At 47.1% G+C, this 21,553-nt stretch overlaps 1 protein-coding gene across 3 annotated transcripts in view; it reads left to right on the forward strand.

Annotated features, from left to right (window-relative positions):
- Nucleotides 1-19,151, forward strand: part of LOC123756483 (angiopoietin-4) — a 40,509-nt gene extending 21,358 nt beyond the window's left edge. For all 3 annotated transcript variants that reach the window (XM_069329461.1, XM_069329463.1, XM_069329462.1), the window contains exons 5-8: nt 543-709; nt 1,088-1,214; nt 7,590-7,702; nt 18,002-19,151. In XM_069329461.1, coding sequence (XP_069185562.1) covers nt 543-709; nt 1,088-1,214; nt 7,590-7,702; nt 18,002-18,219 — 625 coding nt within the window. In that variant the 3' untranslated portion in view covers nt 18,220-19,151. The remainder of the gene's footprint in view (nt 1-542; nt 710-1,087; nt 1,215-7,589; nt 7,703-18,001) is intronic.
- The last annotated feature ends 2,402 nt before the right edge of the window (nt 19,152-21,553 follow it).

Here is a 21,553-nt window from a genome sequence, read left to right on the forward strand (position 1 = left end):
CCCGTCTACCACAGGTGAAGCAGGTAGTGACAGTAACAGGTGCCCGCCTACCACAGGTGAAGCAGGTAGTGACAGTAACAGGTGCCCGTCTACCACAGGTGAAGCAGGTAGTGACAGTAACAGGTGCCCGTCTACCACAGGTGAAGCAGGTAGTGACAGTAACAGGTGCCCGTCTACCACAGGTGAAGCAGGTAGTGACAGTAACAGGTGCCCGTCTACCACAGGTGAAGCAGGTAGTGACAGTAACAGGTGCCCGTCTACCACAGACAGGTGCAGGAAGTAGTGACAGTAACAGGTGCCCGTCTACCACAGACAGGTGCAGGAGGTAGTGACAGTAACAGGTGCCCGTCTACCACAGACAGATGCAGCAGGTAGTGACAGTAACAGGTGCCCGTCTACCACAGACAGGTGCAGCAGGTAGTGACAGTAACAGGTGCCCGTCTACCACAGACAGATGCAGCAGGTAGTGACAGTAACAGGTGCCCGTCTACCACAGACAGGTGCAGCAGGTAGTGACAGTAACAGGTGCCCGTCTACCACAGGTGCACGTGTGGGAGCTCGGTGAGGGTGTGGTGTGACATGGAGACAGACGGAGGCGGGTGGACGGTGTTCTTGGCGCGCCAGAACCAAAGTCAACATGAGAACTTCAACCGCTCCTGGGAGGACTACAAGACCGGGTTTGGGAACCCGGAGGGCGAACACTGGCTCGGTGCGTCCCACTGGTCACCTCACCTCTCATGTCTTCACTCAAACAGTAATCATTTATCCTCCACAATAATTATTGATCCTATTACAGTAATTATGGACCCTAGTGCAGACATCATTCATCCTAATATAATTATAATTTATCATTGTACAGTAATCATTATTCCAAGTAAAGTTTTCATTGATCCTAGTAATCATTGATCCTTGTGTAGTAATAATTGATGCCAATGCAGTCATTTTTTATCTGTATACAGTAATTATGAGCTAATTATCGTAATTATTAACTGATTACTTTAATTCCAATTCAGTAAACATTGATTCTTTTCTATAGTGGATGAGGTCTAATACATTTCCTGTATTAAAACTGATATTGACTCCGCAGGCAACGAAGCTCTCCACTTGCTAACATTCAGGAGAGAATATTCAGTTCGTCTTGACATGGAGTACACGACGGGGGCCAAGCACCACTACACTCGCACCAACATGAAAGTCGACAGTGAGACCAACAAGTAAGTTAAAGCCTCATCCGATAGTTTAGTAAGTACATATATGCAAGAGACAACTTCTTGTAGGCGTGATATTGACACTCGCGAGACTTGACACTCGCGAGACTTGACACTCGCGAGACTTGACACTCGCGAGACTTGACACTCGCGAGACTTGACACTCGCGAGACTTGACACTCGCGAGACTGTCTTCCGTGTGCGTCATTTGGCCCGGTAGTGCAGTCGGGTTCGTTTTCGACGCATAATCGAGAATTCCGGGTTCGAATCCCGGGCGTGACATAAATGGTTGGGAGTATCTCCTATCACCTGATGCTTCTGTCCACCTATCAGTAAGTAGGTACCCGGGAGTAAGTCAGCTTGTTGTGGGGTTGCATCCTGGGCGGGGTCAGTCATTCGACCTGGGGGGGCGGGGGGGAACGTCGATAAAAGCCTAACGTGTATGAATACACTCTGGCATCCTGTCCCCCCGACACAATGATTAAGGACCTGCCCGAAACGCTGCACATACTAGTGGCTTTACAATATTGTAAATACCATGCTATGTATCCTCACAAACCCAATATACCTTCTTGTATATAAATAAATAAATAAATAAATAAATAATGAATTATTATAGTTATATCATCGACTATATGCCGAAGAATTTGCTCTGAACCGCTTCGTACCAAAAACTTCGATTAAACATTGAGTAATGAGATATTTTTAAATTGAGTGGATCTTTGATTTATGTAATGGAGAGTAAAGGACTCGGTATAGTGTCTTGGGGAAGGTCAGTGGTAATTAGTAGTATAGGAGTATGTCATTGTCGACAACAGATCGGTCTCTGTCTCCAACCACTGAGGTCACATTAATACAATGACCTCCCTGACTTCATAGTTTCGTAGTTTAACATGGAAAGTTATTATGGTGACGAGTGTTTAAAGCCTTTCGAAGGTTAACAAACCGTCATATTGGGCAATAATGTTAGTCAAGAGCCGAGTATATCACGTCAAGGTCAGTTATTGTCTCACCGCTGGCACTCTTTTGGCGTCTGAATCCTAACTGGGCACTACTTGGTGAGGGAAGCTTCCCCAGGCTGGAGGGAAGCTTCCCCAGGCTGGAGGGAAGCTTCCCCAGGCTGGAGGGAAGCTTCCCCAGGCTGGAGGGAAGCTTCCCCAGGCTGGAGGGAAGCTTTTGATGTATGAGCGTCAGAACTGTTTTAGACCATGTGGGTAGTTTGGACTAGTCGCTGTGACACTCTTGGGAATCCTGGGGCCAGATTCACGAAGCAGTTACACAAGTACTTACGAACGTGTACATCTTTCCTAAAACTTTGACAGCTTTGTTTACATTTAATAAACAATTTACAAGCATGAAAACTTCATAAACAACTGTTGTTATTGTTATAAACAGCCTCCTGGTGCTTCGGAGCTCATTAACTGTTTAATAATTGTAAACAAAGTCGCCAAAGATTGAGAAAAGATGGACAGGTTCGTAAGTGCTTGCGTAACTGCTTCGTGAATCTGGCCCCAGAGCTAAAGAAGGTTTTAGAGTCATAGTGGTCTACCATCATCTAAGGCTTCTGTAACCATAAGGCTGGGTATTTTAGACTCTTGCTTGCTTTGGTGAGCATGGATAGGATGCTAGCCAAAGGAGCATGCTCGAATAGGAGCATGATTTTCGGGGGATAGGATACTTATACCCGAAAAAATGAATTATATATTATGTGACAGAGCTTGTCTGTTCCATCTACCTCAACATGTGTGGCAGAGCTTGTCTGTTCCATCTACCTCAGCATGTGTGGCAGAGCTTGTCTGTTCCATCTACCTCAACATGTGTGGCAGAGCTTGTCTGTTCCATCTACCTCAACATGTGTGACAGAGCTTGTCTGTTCCATCTACCACAACATGTGTGGAAGAGCTTGTCTGTCTCATCTACCTCAACATGTGTGACAGAGCTTGTCTGTCCCATCTACCTCAACATGTGTGACAGAGCTTGTCTGTTCCATCTACCTCAACATGTGTGGCAGAGCTTGTCTGTCTCATCTACCTCAACATGTGTGGCAGAGCTTGTCTGTCTCATCTACCTCAACATGTGTGGAAGAGCTTGTCTGTTCCATCTACCTCAACATGTGTGGCAGAGCTTGTCTGTTCCATCTACCTCAACATGTGTGGAAGAGCTTGTCTGTTCCATCTACCTCAACATGTGTGGAAGAGCTTGTCTGTCCCATCTACCTCAACATCTGTGGCAGAGCTTGTCTGTCTCATCTACCTCAACATGTGTGGCAGAGCTTGTCTGTCTCATCTACCTCAACATGTGTGGAAGAGCTTGTCTGTCCCATCTACCTCAACATCTGTGGCAGAGCTTGTCTGTCTCATCTACCTCAACATGTGTGGCAGAGCTTGTCTGTCTCATCTACCTCAACATGTGTGGCAGAGCTTGTCTGTCCCATCTACCTCAACATGTGTGGAAGAGCTTGTCTGTCTCATCTACCTCAACATGTGTGACAGAGCTTGTCTGTCCCATCTACCTCAACATGTGTGACAGAGCTTGTCTGTTCCATCTACCTCAACATGTGTGGCAGAGCTTGTCTGTCTCATCTACCTCAACATGTGTGGCAGAGCTTGTCTGTCTCATCTACCTCAACATGTGTGGAAGAGCTTGTCTGTTCCATCTACCTCAACATGTGTGGCAGAGCTTATCTGTTCCATCTACCTCAACATGTGTGGAAGAGCTTGCCTGTTCCATCTACCTCAACATGTGTGGAAGAGCTTGTCTGTTCCATCTACCTCAACATGTGTGGAAGAGCTTGTCTGTTCCATCTACCTCAACATGTGTGGAAGAGCTTGTCTATCTCATCTACCTCAACATGTGTGGCAGAGCTTGTCTGTCTCATCTACCTCAACATGTGTGGAAGAGCTTGTCTGTTCCATCTACCTCAACATGTGTGGCAGAGCTTATCTGTTCCATCTACCTCAACATGTGTGGAAGAGCTTGCCTGTTCCATCTACCTCAACATGTGTGGAAGAGCTTGTCTGTTCCATCTACCTCAACATGTGTGGAAGAGCTTGTCTGTTCCATCTACCTCAACATGTGTGGAAGAGCTTGTCTGTTCCATCTACCTCAACATGTGTGGAAGAGCTTGTCTGTTCCATCTACCTCAGCATGTGTGGCAGAGCTTGTCTGTCCCATCTACCTCAACATGTGTGGAAGAGCTTGTCTGTTCCATCTACCTCAACATGTGTGACAGAGCTTGTCTGTTCCATCTACCTCAACATGTGTGGCAGAGCTTGTCTGTCTCATCTACCTCAACATGTGTGACAGAGCTTGTCTGTTCCATCTACCTCAACATGTGTGGCAGAGCTTGTCTGTCTCATCTACCTCAACATGTGTGACAGAGCTTGTCTGTTCCATCTACCTCAACATGTGTGGCAGAGCTTGTCTGTCTCATCTACCTCAACATGTGTGACAGAGCTTGTCTGTTCCATCTACCACGTTTCAAAACAGTAAACATCTAAAGCTGTCAGTTACAAGGCAGAACTGTTGCTGTTTACTGCTGTCTTGAGCCCTGTTACCCCCTCCAGGAGTGATCCCGGGAAGCGGGAGAGGAGGAGGCAGCTAGGAGTGTGGTGGTGAGGCAGATCACCCGCTCCTGCTGTTTACTCAACTGTTGTGGTCAGCACGACTGCATCAGCATCTTGCTCTCTGGCGTCCCTCCAACATCATCTCCCAAATATGTCTTCTTGTATTCCTTAGGCTCGGGGGAACATATTAGATAAATTTTGGTTTAGGCTTCTTTAATTTAACCTTTATCGCTTTACATGATGAGCTTATTTAAACATTTGATTTTTGTCATCATACATTCTGTTGAATTTTCTATATAATTTTTTTCTAATTAACTGTATTTTCTGTTCTGGCGTAGTGCCTCGGCTAGGACTTTAAGGGTCCCAGTAGTACAGTCGGGTTCGTTCACGATTTCAGTCGAGGCTTCCTGGTTCCAATCCCGGGCGAGACAGAAATAGTTGGGAGCATTTCCAATAACCTAATTCACCTGTTCACCTGGCAGTAAATAGGTACCCATGAGTTAGTCAGCTTGTTGTGGGGTTGCATCCATGGGGGAGGGGGCGAACTTGATATAAGCCTAACTTTTCTTATATGTATAAACAGGCTTCCTGGCTCCACTATGTGTAAACTGGCTGCTTGTCCCCCCCCCCCCCCCACACACACACAATGAATTATGAATTTATTTTTAACTTGTGTTATCCGAGTAAAAGATTTGTCTGGCGTAGAGACGATCATAGGAAGGGGGGGCACAGCAATGCGCATCACATCTATCAAATTAACAACATTATCTTACTGCAGATTGATGAAGAAAAAGACCTTGGAGTCAGAATTCACAAATCACTGAAAGTTGCTCAGCAAATGCGAACTGCAATAAAAAATAGCCAACCAAACCCTAGGAATAGTCAAAGGAATCTTTGGCTTCAAGGAAAAGAATCTTTGAGGCGCTCAGACTTGGAGTATTGTATCCAAGCATAGAGACCTTCAGAAAGACATTTACATCTGCTCTAGAGAAAGTTCATCACCAGGCGATACAAATCATTTCTGAACTAAGTCGACTCCCATATACCAGGAACAGTTGAGGGCCACATAGCTAACACTGCAAGCCAGACATGACAAGGCAGATCTCATCAAAACTATTAAAATATTGAACAATTTGAAGGACATAGATTCAGACCACTTCTATAACGCTCAGATGTAACATAAACAAGGAGCAACGGTTTCAAACTCAACAAAGCACGTTGTAGGACATCTAACAGGAGAAGCTTCTACATTGAAGGGTTATAAACCCATGGAACCGTCTACCCGCCAAAGCCGGAAATGGCAAATCACGCTTAAATTCAAAATCTAAGTTGATAAAATCATCGCGACAAATGGGGCAGACCTTTGACAAGCCGCAGATTTCCTGTCCTTGTTGAGACCAGAAGAGAGATAATAACTCTGAGTTAAAGTGTTACTGTAACCCTCGAGGAGAGCCTGGGGCCAGATTCATGAAGCAGTTACGCAAGTACTTACCAACGTGTACATCTTTCCTCAATCTTTGACGGCTTTGGTTACATTTATTAAACAGTTTACAAGCATGAAAACTTCCCATTCAACTGTTATTATTGTTATAAAGAGCCTCCAGGTGCTTCGTAGCTCATTAACTGTTTAATAATTGTAAACAAAGCTAAGCAAGATTGAGAAAAGGCGTACAGGTTCGTAAGTACTTGCGTAACTGCTTCGTGAATGTGGCCCCTGGTGGTGATGGTGTTCAAGTAACGCGCCACTGAAGGTGTGCGCCCGTTGATGCTCAAGTTACTCATCCTCTCACCTCGCTCTTAAACCCCGCCACTTGACTCGTCATCACATTTTCCTTTCTTGTATTTGTTCAAGACGTGACTTGTTGAACATAAACTTTATGAATAATGCACGTCTCTCTTTATAAAATCTCTGATGTTTGGACATCTTCAAGAGGAAACTAGATTGTTTCCTTCAAGGAGTGCCGGACCAACCGGGCTGTGGTGGGTATGTGGGGCCTGCGGGCCGCTCCAAGCAACAGCCTGGTGGACCAAACTCTCACAAGTTAAGTCTGGCCTCGGGCCGGGCTTGGGCAGTAGAAGAACTCCCAGAACCCCACCAACCAGGTAGCCAGGTACCCGAGGGCCACTAACACTAGTGACCTCGATGAGGACAGGAAGCTGGCCGGGGGCTTGTGGAAGGTCCCCCCATTTGTCTTGATGAACTTTTCCAGTTGGATTTTAAAATTTAACAGTTTTGGAATTTACGGTTTTGGCGGGTATGGGGTTCCATGAGTTAATAACCATGTGGGTGAAAAGCATCTCCTGTTCTCAGTCCTACATTGTTACTTAATGAGCTTGAAACCGTTGCTCCTTGTATGTGTAACATCTGATCTTTTGAAGAACCTGTCCTGATCAACATCCTCCAAATTGTTCAGTATTTTAAAGGTTTCAATGAGATTCGCCCTGTCATGCCTGGTTTGCAGTGTTATTAGTCCTGTGGCCCTCAACCGGTCATCATACGAGAGTTGACTTAGCTCTGGAATGATTTTTGGTGCCCGGTGTTGCACCTTCTCCAGAGCAGCTATATGTCCTTCTGGAGACGGGGTCTCCATGCTTGGATACAGTAGTGCTAATGAGGGCGCACCAGACATACAACTCCATCACTTATTTCACAAAATTCACTCAGTCACTAAATTGAATAAATTGTATTCAATCAATCGAATACAATTGATTGAATTGCATTTCAATCAGTTGAATACAATTGAATATTGATTAATGTTTGGATGTGTGTACGGTAGTGAAGAAGAGTTGAGTGATGGTAGAGTGACCCCTGCAGGTACGCGATGACCTACAGCTCCACGGGGACGGGCACGGTGTCCAGCAACTGTATGAGCACCTACGTCAGTCGACCCTTCACCTCCTCCGACCGTGACAACGACGCCGTCTATGGTACGTCACAAACTTGTCTTCCTTTTGTTATAGTTCACTGTGTTCTTAACTACGAAGACGAAAGATATATTACGTTATGCAGTTTATATAATCCTGGACTTAATATATTTATATTACATAATTCACTACTTTAGCACGAGATCTTATTTCATTAGATAACAGATTTTCATTCCTTGAGTTTCAGTGAATTAATTCAATGAATTGAATCACTTAAATCTCTTTAATGAACAAAGAATTCATTGTAATCCTAAAGACGGTATAGTGGTCCCTTTACCCATCCCGTGGGTAGTCGTGGCCCCCCATACCAATCCCGTGGGTGGTAGTGGGTCCAATACCGATCCCATGGACGGTGGTGGTCCCCATACCCATCCGGTACCCTATACCCATCCAGTGGGCAGTAGTGGGTCCAATACCGATCCCATGGACGGTGGTGGTCCCCATACCCATCCGGTACCCTATACCAATCCCGTGGGCAGTAGTGGGTCCAATACCGATCCCATGGACGGTAGTGGTCCCCATACCCATCCGGTACCCTATACCAATCCCGTGGGCAGTAGTGGGTCCAATACCGATCCCATGGACGGTAGTGGTCCCCATACCCATCCGGTACCCTATACCAATCCCGTGGGTGGTAGTGGGTCCAATACCGATCCCATGGACGGTGGTGGTCCCCATACCCATCCGGTACCCTAGACCAATCCCGTGGGTGGTAGTGGGTCCAATACCGATCCCATGGACGGTAGTGGTCCCCATACCCATCCGGTACCCTATACCAATCCCGTGGGTGGTAGTGGGTCCAATACCGATCCCATGGACGGTAGTGGTCCCCATACCCATCCGGTACCCTATACCAATCCCGTGGGTGGTAGTGGGTCCAATACCGATCCCATGGACGGTAGTGGTCCCCATACCCATCCGGTACCCTATACCAATCCCGTGGGTGGTAGTGGGTCCAATACCGATCCCATGGACGGTAGTGGTCCCCATACCCATCCGGTACCCTATACCAATCCCGTGGGCAGTAGTGGGTCCAATACCGATCCCATGGACGGTAGTGGTCCCCATACCCATCCGGTACCCTATACCAATCCCGTGGGTGGTAGTGGGTCCAATACCGATCCCATGGACGGTGGTGGTCCCCATACCCATCCGGTACCCTAGACCAATCCCGTGGGTGGTAGTGGGTCCAATACCGATCCCATGGACGGTAGTGGTCCCCATACCCATCCGGTACCCTATACCAATCCCGTGGGTGGTAGTGGGTCCAATACCGATCCCATGGACGGTAGTGGTCCCCATACCCATCCGGTACCCTATACCAATCCCGTGGGTGGTAGTGGGTCCAATACCGATCCCATGGACGGTAGTGGTCCCCATACCCATCCGGTACCCTATACCAATCCCGTGGGTGGTAGTGGGTCCAATACCGATCCCATGGACGGTAGTGGTCCCCATACCCATCCGGTACCCTATACCAATCCCGTGGGTGGTAGTGGGTCCAATACCGATCCCATGGACGGTAGTGGTCCCCATACCCATCCGGTACCCTATACCAATCCCGTGGGTGGTAGTGGGTCCAATACCGATCCCATGGACGGTAGTGGTCCCCATACCCATCCGGTACCCTATACCAATCCCGTGGGTGGTAGTGGGTCCAATACCGATCCCATGGACGGTAGTGGTCCCCATACCCATCCGGTACCCTATACCAATCCCGTGGGTGGTAGTGGAAAAACCCATTACATTTGCTAGGTGTATTTTTTATATTAAACTGTTATCATTTCCATATTGATATCATAATCAAATTTGATTCAAAATGTCCCCAGTAAGTGTAATGGGGACACACAGCAACATGGCCACGATAAACCACCTAATCTATTGGGACGGTCTCCAAGCTCTCAAAATGTACTTTTAGAAAGGAGACGAGAAACATATCAACTAATATATATATATATATATATATATATATATATATATATATATATATATATATATACATGGAAGATACTGGAGGGCCAGGTCCCAAATTTGTACAGTAAAATAACAACATACTGGAGTGAACAATATGATAGGAAATGCAGAATAGAGCCAGTGAAGAGTAGAGATGCTGTAGGCACCGTCAGAAAGCACTGTATGAACATCAGAGGTCCGCGGTTGTTCAATATTTTCCAAGCAAATATAAGAAATATTGCCAGAACAAAAGTGAAAGTTTTAAAGAAAAACTGGACAGGTGTCTTCAAGGAGTGCCGGACCAACCGGGCTGTGGTGGATATGTGGCCTGCGCTCCAAGCAACAGCCTGGTGGGCCAAGCTCTCACAAGTCAAGCCTGGACCCAGGCTGGGCTTGGGGAGTAGAAGAACTCTCGAAACCGCATCGAGGTAGGTCCAGGTACGATGGGTGTGGTGATGACGTCACAGTATGCGTCCATCGAGGTAGCTACGGAAGGTGTCGGTGTAGAGTTGGCGCCATCTGTGGCAATATTAAATATGCTAGATTATTCTATATGAAGTTTGTTAGATCTCAGTTGATTATAATGCTCTGCACTTAATTAACTTCCCCGCCTCTGTGTTGGACAAACTTGAAGTAGTACAGAATGAGGCCATGAGGATAATTCTTGGTGCTCCAAGATGCACAAGAATCATCAACATGTGGGAAGAACTGAAGCTTCCAACCATACTAGAGAGAATAATGCAAGTTAACACTACCTTTTGTCTTAAAGTCATCAGAGACCCTACATCTCCTGCATTGCTCAGAGACAAATTATTTAGTGCTGTTAACACCCTTTTGACTGGTGCCGACATACCAACTCACTCCTTTTATGATAATTGGCTGAGCAACAATGCTTACAATCTCATTAAACTTAACATTCCTTTTAAGTGCAATCTACCTGTCTCTGATATTCCTCTTTATCTGTACCCCACCATTCAAGTATCATACACACCTGTCACCAAGAAAGGTATCATACACACCTGTCACCAAGAAAGGTAATGAGAATCTTGCTTTTCTCAAAGCTGTCACACTTGAAACAATTGCCTCCTCCATCGAAAATTTAAGATCTCACGAGCACTGTGTCTACACCGACGGCTCAGTCCAATCCTCTACTGGACGGACTGGAGCAGCATGTAGGTTTTATAGAAATAATATTTGCACAAAGACTGTCAGTGTCAGGTTAAACAACTGGCTGACCTCCACACAAGCAGAACTAGCAGCATTACACTTAGCAACCAGTATATTATAAAACATTGGAGGAGGAATAATATTTTGTGATTTAAAATTTGTTCTTCAAGCCATCGAAAACTTCTCCAGGAAGATCGACAGCAAGAACCTCATACTCCCAATTATAAATAACCTATAGTCACTGCACAGAGACAAGGATTTCGAATCTCCTTTCTATGGATTCCATCACACATAAATATTACCCATCATAATGAGACAGACATTGCAGCCAAATTAACGTGTAACAAAGATGAAGTTGAATTAGACCCAGGTATCCCCATCTCTGCTGTCAAAACTATATTGTTCCACGCAGGTCTGATAGGAGAGAAATTACTGACTCCCAACGACCTGAAAGCACTAGTATAAAAAGCTATGATTTGTTTAGATCTGAAACCTATGTCTATGGACAGCACAAAACGTCGACCAGACTGTGCGACACAGTGGTTGCCAGGATCAGGTTAATTGGGTTACCGTTACCTGTGGCAGGTGGCTGCAGGTGACGGATCTCCCAATCCTGAGCACTCCAGGTGCAAACTCTGTGAGCAGGAACTGCGGCATGATCTCCCACACTACATCCCCGAATGCCCAGTTATCAGACCAGTTGACATGAGGAACCTGGAGCTTTGCAATTACTTTATTCACTCTTGTGTTTATGATGATATCCTCATAATGCACCCAGAGTTTGCTGGTGCAGACTACTGATCACGTGCCTCAGTATGACTACCCATGATGGTGATGATGAGGATTTTAGCATCACGTAGCTAGCTTTGTGACACACTGTACTCACCTTCACATAGTCTAGGGCAGTTGCACAAATGCTGATGTACCTAAATATGTTAATAAAAAAGAGGGTGGTGTGGATGGCGCTGTGAATCATGCTATTGGTCAGGTGTATGGAGAGGGTGACCGGTGCGGGCGGGTACGTGATGGCGGCCGCCTTCCAATGATTCGGTGAGGATGGTGTTACGGAGGGATCCCCTGAGGGTTTGTTTGGTGGTGAGGAACCCTTGGGTCCCCAGGGTGCTGGTAGTGAGGAACCCTTGGGTCCCCAGGGTGCAGGTGGTGAGGAACCCTTGGGTCCCCAGGGTGCTGGTGGTGAGGAACCCTTGGGTCCCCAGGGTGCAGGTGGTGAGGAACCCTTGGGTCCCCAGGGTGCAGGTGGTGAGGAACCCTTGGGTCCCCAGGGTGCAGGTGGTGAGGAACCCTTGGGTCCCCAGGGTGCAGGTGGTGAGGAACCCTTGGGTCCCCAGGGTGCTGGTGGTGAGGAACCCTTGGGTCCCCAGGGTGCAGGTGGTGAGGAACCCTTGGGTCCCCAGAGTGCTGGTGGTGAGGAACCCTTGGGTCCCCAGGGTGCAGGTGGTGAGGAACCCTTGGGTCCCCAGGGTGCAGGTGGTGAGGAACCCTTGGGTCCCCAGGGTGCAGGTGATGAGGAACCCTTGGGTCCCCAGGGTGCAGGTGGTGAGGAACCCTTGGGTCCCCAGGGTGCAGGTGGTGAGGAACCCTTGGGTCCCCAGGGTGCTGGTGGTGAGGAACTCTTGGGTCCCCAGGGTGCAGGTGGTGAGGAACCCTTGGGTCCCCAGGGTGCAGGTGGTGAGGAACCCTTGGGTCCCCAGGGTGCTGGTGGTGAGGAACCCTTGGGTCCCCTAGGGTGCTGGTGGTGAGGAACCCTTGGGTCCCCAGGGTGCAGGTGGTGAGGAACCCTTGGGTCCCCAGGGTGCAGGTGGTGAGGAACCCTTGGGTCCCCAGGGTGCAGGTGGTGAGGAACCCTTGGGTCCCCAGGGTGCAGGTGGTGAGGAACCCTTGGGTCCCCAGGGTGCTGGTGGTGAGGAACCCTTGGGTCCCCAGGGTGCTGGTGGTGAGGAACCCTTGGGTCCCCAGAGTGCAGGTGGTGAGGAACCCTTGGGTCCCCAGGGTGCAGGTGGTGAGGAACCCTTGGGTCCCCAGGGTGCAGGTGGTGAGGAACCCTTGGGTCCCCCAGGGTGCTGGTGGTGAGGAACCCTTGGGTCCCCCATGGTGCAGGTGGTGAGGAACCCTTGGGTCCCCAGGGTGCAGGTGGTGAGGAACCCTTGGGTCCCCAGGGTGCAGGTGGTGAAGAACCCTTGGGTCCCCAGGGTGCAATTGGTGAGGAACTCTTGGGTCCCCAGGGTGCAGGTGGTGAGGAACCCTTGGGTCCCCAGGGTGCAGGTGGTGAGGAACCCTTGGGTCCCCAGGGTGCAGGTGGTGAGGAACCCTTGGGTCCCCAGGGTGCAGGTGGTGAGGAACCCTTGGGTCCCCCAGGGTGCAGGTGGTGAGGAACCCTTGGGTCCCCCAGGGTGCTGGTGGTGAGGAACCCTTGGGTCCCCCAGGGTGCTGGTGGTGAGGAACCCTTGGGTCCCCCAGGGTGCAGGTGGTGAGGAACCCTTGGGTCCCCATGGTGCAGGTGGTGAGGAACCCTTGGGTCCCCCAGGGTGCAGGTGGTGAGGAACCCTTGGGTCCCCCAGGGTGCAGGTGGTGAGGAACCCTTGGGTCCCCCAGGGTGCAGGTGGTGAGGAACCCTTGGGTCCCCCAGGGTGCAGGTGGTGAGGAACCCTTGGGTCCCCATGGTGCAGGTGGTGAGGAACCCTTGGGTCCCCCAGGGTGCAGGTGGTGAGGAACCCTTGGGTCCCCCAGGGTGCTGGTGGTGAGGAACCCTTGGGTCCCCCAGGGTGCAGGTGGTGAGGAACCCTTGGGTCCCCAGGGTGCAGGTGGTGAGGAACCCTTGGGTCCCCAGGGTGCAGGTGGTGAGGAACCCTTGGGTCCCCAGGGTGCAGGTGGTGAGGAACCCTTGGGTCCCCAGGGTGCTGGTGGTGAGGAACCCTTGGGTCCCCAGGGTGCAGGTGGTGAGGAACCCTTGGGTCCCCAGGGTGCAGGTGGTGAGGAACCCTTGGGTCCCCAGGGTGCAGGTGGTGAGGAACCCTTGGGTCCCCCAGGGTGCAGGTGGTGAGGAACCCTTGGGTCCCCCAGGGTGCTGGTGGTGAGGAACCCTTGGGTCCCCCAAGGTGCAGGTGGTGAGGAACCCTTGGGTCCCCCAGGGTGCTGGTGGTGAGGAACCCTTGGGTCCCCCAGGGTGCAGGTGGTGAGGAACCCTTGGGTCCCCATGGTGCAGGTGGTGAGGAATGTGGACGTGTCCTGCGGGGTGGGTAGGGCTGCTGGGGGTGGAGAGTCGAGGGCGGCGCCCATACCATGGCTGGAGTAGACAGGGGAGGGAGTAAAAGGATGAAGATTGAGCGAGTTGGTAACTGTCATTTATGTATATGCTTGTTCTGTGGTTAGGCAGCCCCGGTAAGGCCCCCGCAGGGTCGACTACAATGTCTGGGATTACAGTTGCTGCTTAGGGTGGTGTACATATGGATTGTATTGCCTGATGTGTTCTTGCATTGTAATTGTGATTCAGATTTGTTTGTGTCTGGGTACAGCACAAGAATGCTTGATTTTTTCTATCTAACACAGTACATACACAGTTACAAACCCATTAAGATTTCAACTTAGATTCAACAGAGCACAAGTAGTTGTTAAACACATATGGCAAAATCTTACTGAAGCGACCATACGAGTCATAAATTCTCATACTCCGCCCAAGTAAAACAGAAACAAGCAACACTTAGTGGGCCAGCCAGAGGCTTAGTACCCGCGCAGTGGGCCAGCCAGAGGCTTAGGGCCCGAGCAGTGGGCCAGCCAGAGGCTTAGGACCCGCGCAGTGGGCCAGCCAGAGGCTTAGGGCCCGCGCAGTGGGCCAGCCAGAGGCTTAGTACCCGCGCAGTGGGCCAGCCAGAGGCTTAGGGCCCGAGCAGTGGGTCAGCCAGAGGCTTAGTACCCGCGCAGTGGGCCAGCCAGAGGCTTAGGGCCCGAGCAGTGGGCCAGCCAGAGGCTTAGTACCCGCGCAGTGGGCCAGCCAGAGGCTTAATTAGGACCCGCGCAGTGGGCCAGCCAGAGGCTTAGTACCCGCGCAGTGGGCCAGCCAGAGGCTTAGTACCCGCGCAGTGGGCCAGCCAGAGGCTTAGGGCCCGCGCAGTGGGCCAGCCAGAGGCTTAGGGCCCGCGCAGTGGGCCAGCCAGAGGCTTAGGGCCCGCGCAGTGGGCCAGCCAGAGGCTTAGGGCCCGCGCAGTGGGCCAGCCAGAGGCTTAGGACCCGCGCAGTGGGCCAGCCAGAGGCTTAGGACCCGCGCAGTGGGCCAGCCAGAGGCTAAGGGCCCGCGCAGGAATATCCCTGCAAAAAAAAAAAAAAAATCAGCGTCAGGAGGCTAGTAGTGAGGCGGTTTGGTGGTGTTCTGGTTCAGTTGAGGTGCTCTGTCTGGCTTGGAGGAGACGTCTTCCCTATGGTGTTGGTGAACTTTATCGTTCTGTTAACTGTTGTTCGGTGGTCGAGGTGGTTTGTTAGTGGAGGGTAACAGATCAGCCTTACATTTTATGTTCTCACCTGATTTTTAGTCATAGTTGATTTGTTTTTGTATTGAGGCTGGTATTTTTCCCTCTGATTCCATGCATGACTAACCATCCTGTGAGATGGGAATATTGGATGAACTTATAGCCTACTTTAGTCAGTGAATTTATATAGTTTAGTCAGAACCGGTTTGTTTTCGTATTAAGGCAGGTATTACCCCCCTCCCTAATTCCATGTACGACTAACCATCTTCTGAGATGGGAATAATAGTTGAACCTATAGCTAGTTCTTGATCTACACTGTGTAATATCTCACATAGAATAGGCTAGCAGCACATTGCTGTGTATACCTAATTTTGCTAATTAAAAAAAATTGTTTAAGGCTCTCATGCGCATATTGTAGATATTACTGTAGTTTGCCAGGTTTCTTAGTTTTGTCCCATTCTAGTAGTTACGTTCGCTCTTTAATTTCTAGTTGTCTTGTGTTGACTTAGGAGACATAACACAGGAAAAGGGAAAGTTGTTCAATTTCAATTAAACTTTATTTGCTAGTTGTATATGAAAAGGGCTGCAACTGGTCCAAGTTTTAGTATCGCAGCCCAAATAGAAAGGGAGAAAAAAAACTGAATTTCAACGAATTTTACACATTTTCAATAATTCAGTACAACCACAAGTTTCAAATTAAATCATTTACATGACACTCATCTACCACATTAATTTAGCATATAATAAGAGATTTTTCAGAGGGGATTATCCAAAATATGTTTAGTTTTACTAATACAAATAGTCCAAATTCTCCAAAAATTTATGCCAATATTTCATGTTTGCAAATATTTATAAACTCAATAAATGAACTTAGGAGTAAAGTTTTATAAAGAGATTGTAGAGACGTAAACTCTACATATAAGATGTAAGTTTTATGTAAATTAAATAAAAAAATTAAAGAGAACTAGCAATTTTATGTTAATTGACAATAAATGAAGTCAGATTCTGCCACCTGTTGTTGAGGTTGACATCAACCAATTTCCTCCAAAATTGACACCCTTAAAGATAGGCTTACGTTATGTAAGGTGTATAAACTTCATGCAAATTGCCCGATAAAAAATACTGTATGAGATTTTTTTCATAAAACTAATTATTAAAATATTTTATTGTATGCTATTGTGATTGCTTAGAGTCATAGCTCTCCTCTCACTATATTATGCACTAATCTACCCCTATCTTAATTATGGTATCTGTGCATGGGGGTCTACCACTGCAAACCACCTTAAGCCCATCATCATACAGCAAAAATCTGCTATCAGAATAATAACTAACTCTGCTTTCAGACAACACTCAGCTCCCTTGTTTAAATCCCTAAACTTGCTAAATATTAACTCCCTCCACACATTCTCTTGTGTCAACTACATTTACAAGACCCTGTTCTTAAATGCAAACCATGCTCTGAAACTCTCCCTGGACAGATGTAATAGGACCCATTATCACCACACCAGAAATAAATATCTCTTTGATATCCCCAGGGTCAAACTTAATCTGTGTAAACACACTATGCAAATTAAGGGACCTAGTCTATGGAACTCACTCCCTAGTGAATTGAAAAACTGTAAAACTTTTGCCTTATTTAAAAGCAAAACCAAAAAGTACCTAACTTCATCTATTTAGTTTCCTACGCTGAGCTTTAAATTTGCTCTGTATCTAGTGTTACCCAATCTCCTAATTTTTATGTAATATCAAACAACCTTATCATTGTGCTCATTGCTGTCTTCTTTTATGTGCTAGCCATATGCTGTATTGTGACTACCAATTTTTGTCAACTACCATTCAAGCTGTAATTGCAATCAATCTTATATTGTTTCTGCTGTATTGTGCCTACCAATTTGTTGTCAACTACCATTTTAAGCTGTCATTGCAATCAATCATAGCTACCTATGTGCTTTAATATACTGTACCTATAATTTTCTCTCATCTTCTTTTTTTTTCATTCCATGTAATCTGTTATCATTTTTTTGTCTATAAATTTTGCAAGTATTTACCTCCTTAAAATTTTCTTAGATTAAGGACCTGCCCGAAACGCTGCGCGTGCTAGTGGCTTTACAAGACTGTAATTACCATATTTGTATCCTCACATTCCTTATGTACATTCTTGTATATGCATAAATAAATACATAAATAAATAAATAAATAGACATGATTTCAGTTGACACTTGTGTTTGATGTTAATTTTTGACCATTTTGGAAAAATTTTGACACATAATTCAATATTAATATTTTTCTCCCTTCTTATTTATGCTACGAAGTTGGACCAGTTGAACCCAATTTCATATACAACTTATTAACCAAATTTGATTGAAATCGAACCAGTTTTCAATTATTGCATATTCAGGGGTTATGCCCCACTTAGTGTAGTTGAAAAATTAGGTGTGGAGGGATTTCACAAGTGGTTGCGATGTGTATGGGGTTATTACATGAGCTTTGTGTTGTTTACCGTGTTGACTTCTGTCACGTGTTTTACTATTTTTATCTGTAAATATGTTATCTCATATGTTTTATTGTAATTTTATAGACAAAAAATGCAAAGAAAAACACACTGCCTGTACGGCAATTTTGACTGATGTTTTGCATCATCAAACACAAATCTTTCATTTTCTGTTTCTGATGCATTATATTTTGTCTTTGACACATACAGGTAACTGTGCGAACACAAAGGGTGGAGGCTGGTGGTATTATAACTGCCTGTTTAACAACCCCACCACCCCCTACAAGGAGGGAAGCCTCCACTACACATGCTACCCAAACAGCGTGGTCAAGGTCACCAAGCTCCAGATGAAGATCCGACCAGTCATCTGCGACTCTGCCACCAAGACCGTCTTCCTCAACTCCGGACACTGCAACGCTTGTCAGTAGTCTAACAACACGACCTGACCTGACGCAAGGACACGGACCAAGCTGGCGCTGATACCGAGTGACGCAGGACGCATAATTCCCACACACACACACACACACACACACCTTCCCTAACTAGAAGTGCCTAGAGTGACTAGTAACTTGACACGAATTGACACGCTGGTAATTGAAAAGGTGTTTTGGTATGCTGCACACTTGCTTGAATTGTAATTCACATTTGTTTTGAATGTAATTATATATATATATATATATATATATATATATATATATATATATATATATATATATATATATATATATATATAAAGTACTATATTAATATCTACACCAGAGACAGATAGTATACGTCTTCCACGAGAACCAGAGCTACACTAACAACACCAACAATAATGACGGTGGTCAGAGCTACACGGGATACATAGCAACACAGTTGGACACACACAGCAACACAGCTGGACACAATGCAACTCAGGGGAACACAGGGGGCACAGAGCATCACAGGGGATACACAGCAACACAGGGAGCACAGAGCATCACAAGGGATACACAGCAACACAGGGGGCACAGAGCATCACAGGGGATACACAGCAACACAAGGGGCACAGAGCATCACAGAGCATCACAGGGGATACACAGCAACACAGGGGGCACAGAGCATCACAGGGGATACACAGCAACACAAGGGGCACAGAGCATCACAGGGGATACACAGCAACACAGGGAGCACAGAGCATCGCAGGGGATGCACAGCAACACAGACCTTGGCCCCCCCCACACCATCACCTTCGTCACCACAATACTTGGACATCTTCAGTGGTAAAGAACACCATTGTTCTCACCATCTAGTATATAGAAAATTTAAATAAAATGTACCCGTAACTGCTGATGACGTCGCCCCGGTAACCTTTGTGATGAATATAGTCTGCAATATCCTTGTTGGATTTTATTATCCCTTTCACTGTTAAGGCACTGTCATGCACAGTGCCAGGAAGCTCACACATGCTTAGTGTTGATGAGTTCGAAATTCAGAGTCAAGTTGTTACGTCATGCACAGTGCTGTTGAACTCTGTTGAGTACGGCCTGTGAGCTACGACATACACAGTGCCTCTAATACCCAGTGTGCAAATTGATAATGAACTCCAGAATTCACAGTACCACTGGGTATCAGAAATGTTCAGTGGGCACAGGTCATGGGCGAGTCTTGAGCATGGCAAATGTGACCTCAGTGGTGAAGAGACCAAGATGTGCCCCTAGTGGTACCCACCAGTCAGGAGGGGCCAAGATGTGACCTACAGTATAGTTCGACCTAAGGTGGGACCTCGATATAAACCTAACATGAATATATACGCAGGCTGCCTGTCTCCCGACAAAACGGATTATTATTACTAATGCCTAAAACTAACAATAATTAGCATGCATTTTGAGTCATAAGTGAGTTTATGAACACGCACGTCAAGATGTAGTTATTAAAGGATTTGGGTTGAGTGCCCCATTTACTGGCCAAACCAAACAGTGGTTAACCTGACAGACCGTTGGACGTACACATCGTCAACAGTGTTATGACAACTGTAAAGTCATTTATCAATATGTAGAATACTTAAGACAGTGATGCTGTAAAGCATTAATGGCCAAATTATGCATTTGTCATTTGAATACTTTGAAACGTAGCGAGTGAAAAACAACTGTTTTGTAAAATTAAATATACTTTAAACGTATAAAAATGGGTCCTTGCAAATAATAATGTGACTGTCAACAGCCTTCAAACACTTGCAACAGCTAACAATAATTACTCAAGAGTTAGGCAACTGTTGTGGGCATCGAATTAGAAAAAAAATACCCATCATATGAAATGAAATTATGAATTATATTTTACCGCCAAATCCATCAGCCAATCAGAAGGCATCAAAATGCCAACAGCCAATCACAGGCGTCTTCCCTCCTCACGGACGTCGGCAGCCCGCAGTAGCCCTCAACGTGTTGGAGGAGGAGGTCGTATTTTTTAATGCTGCGGCGGCTATTTTCCTCTAGTGGGCGACATAAATTACGTTGCGTGTCACATTTAGCTGAGAAGACGTCGGTGCAGCGGAGGAGACCAAGTACACCTATTCTGGCACCTTTACGAAGATTAGAAAAGGAAAATTTCTAGACATTTGGCGTGAAGATAGCAGACAAGACCGAGGTTGCCATCTTTCCTGGCGAAATTCACCGTCAGGAGACACCAGGTTTCCTCCTAGTTTCTCTGCTCATCTCCTTGTAAGGTAAATAATATCTGCGTTTGTTTCCAAACCTGAACGATTTGGAAGTTATGCCCTTTTTGCTGGGTGAAAATTGTTTTCTTCAACAAATTATGTGCATTATTCCATTACATCTTTATTTTCTAGCAACTTGGTTTCATATGAAACAAAGTTTCTGGAAGAGAAACTTTTTGTTGGCATGAAGGGCAGCGACGACACTACTACTATTATATGGGCCTTCTTATATGTGGTAACTTTACTCCCTCTTCACCTGCTACCATTTGTGTGTGTGGGGGTAATGGGCTGGCTGTCTGTCTAGTGGGGGTAATGGGCTGGCTGTCTGTCTAGTGTGTGTGTGTGGGGGTAATGGGCTGGCTGTCTGTCTAGTGTGTGTGTGTGTGGGTAATGGGCTGGCTGTCTGTCTAGTGTGTGTGTGTGTGGGTAATGGGCTGGCTGTCTGTCTAGTGTGTGTGTGTGTGGGTAATGGGCTGGCTGTCTGTCTAGTGTGTGTGTGTGGGTAATGGGCTGGCTGTCTGTCTAGTGGGGGTAATGGGCTGGCTGTCTGTCTAGTGTGAGTGGGTAATGGGCTGGCTGTCTGTCTAGTGTGTGTGTGTAATGGGCTGACTGTCTGTCTAGTGGGGGTAATGGGCTGGCTGTCTGTCTAGTGTGAGTGGGTAATGGGCTGGCTGTCTGTCTAGTGTGAGTGGGTAATGGGCTGACTGTGTCTAGTGTGTGTGGGGGTAATGGGCTGGCTGTCTGTCTAGTGTGTGTGGGTAATGGGCTGGCTGTCTGTCTAGTGTGTGTGGGTAATGGGCTAGCTGTCTGTCTAGTGTGTGTGGGTAATGGGCTGGCTGTCTGTCTAGTGTGTGTGTGGGTAATGGGCTGGCTGTCTGTCTAGTGTGTGTGTGGGTAATGGGCTGGCTGTCTGTCTAGTGTGTGTGGGGGTAATGGGCTGGCTGTCTGTCTAGTGTGTGTGGGTAATGGGCTGGCTGTCTGTCTAGTGTGAGTGGGTAATGGGCTGGCTGTCTGTCTAGTGTGTGTAGGGGTAATGGGCTGGCTGTCTGTCTAGTGTGTGTGGGTAATGGGCTGGCTGTCTGTCT

This window comes from Procambarus clarkii, chromosome 22 (genome assembly GCF_040958095.1).
Source record: "Procambarus clarkii isolate CNS0578487 chromosome 22, FALCON_Pclarkii_2.0, whole genome shotgun sequence".
Classification (NCBI taxonomy): Eukaryota; Metazoa; Arthropoda; class Malacostraca; order Decapoda; family Cambaridae; genus Procambarus; species Procambarus clarkii.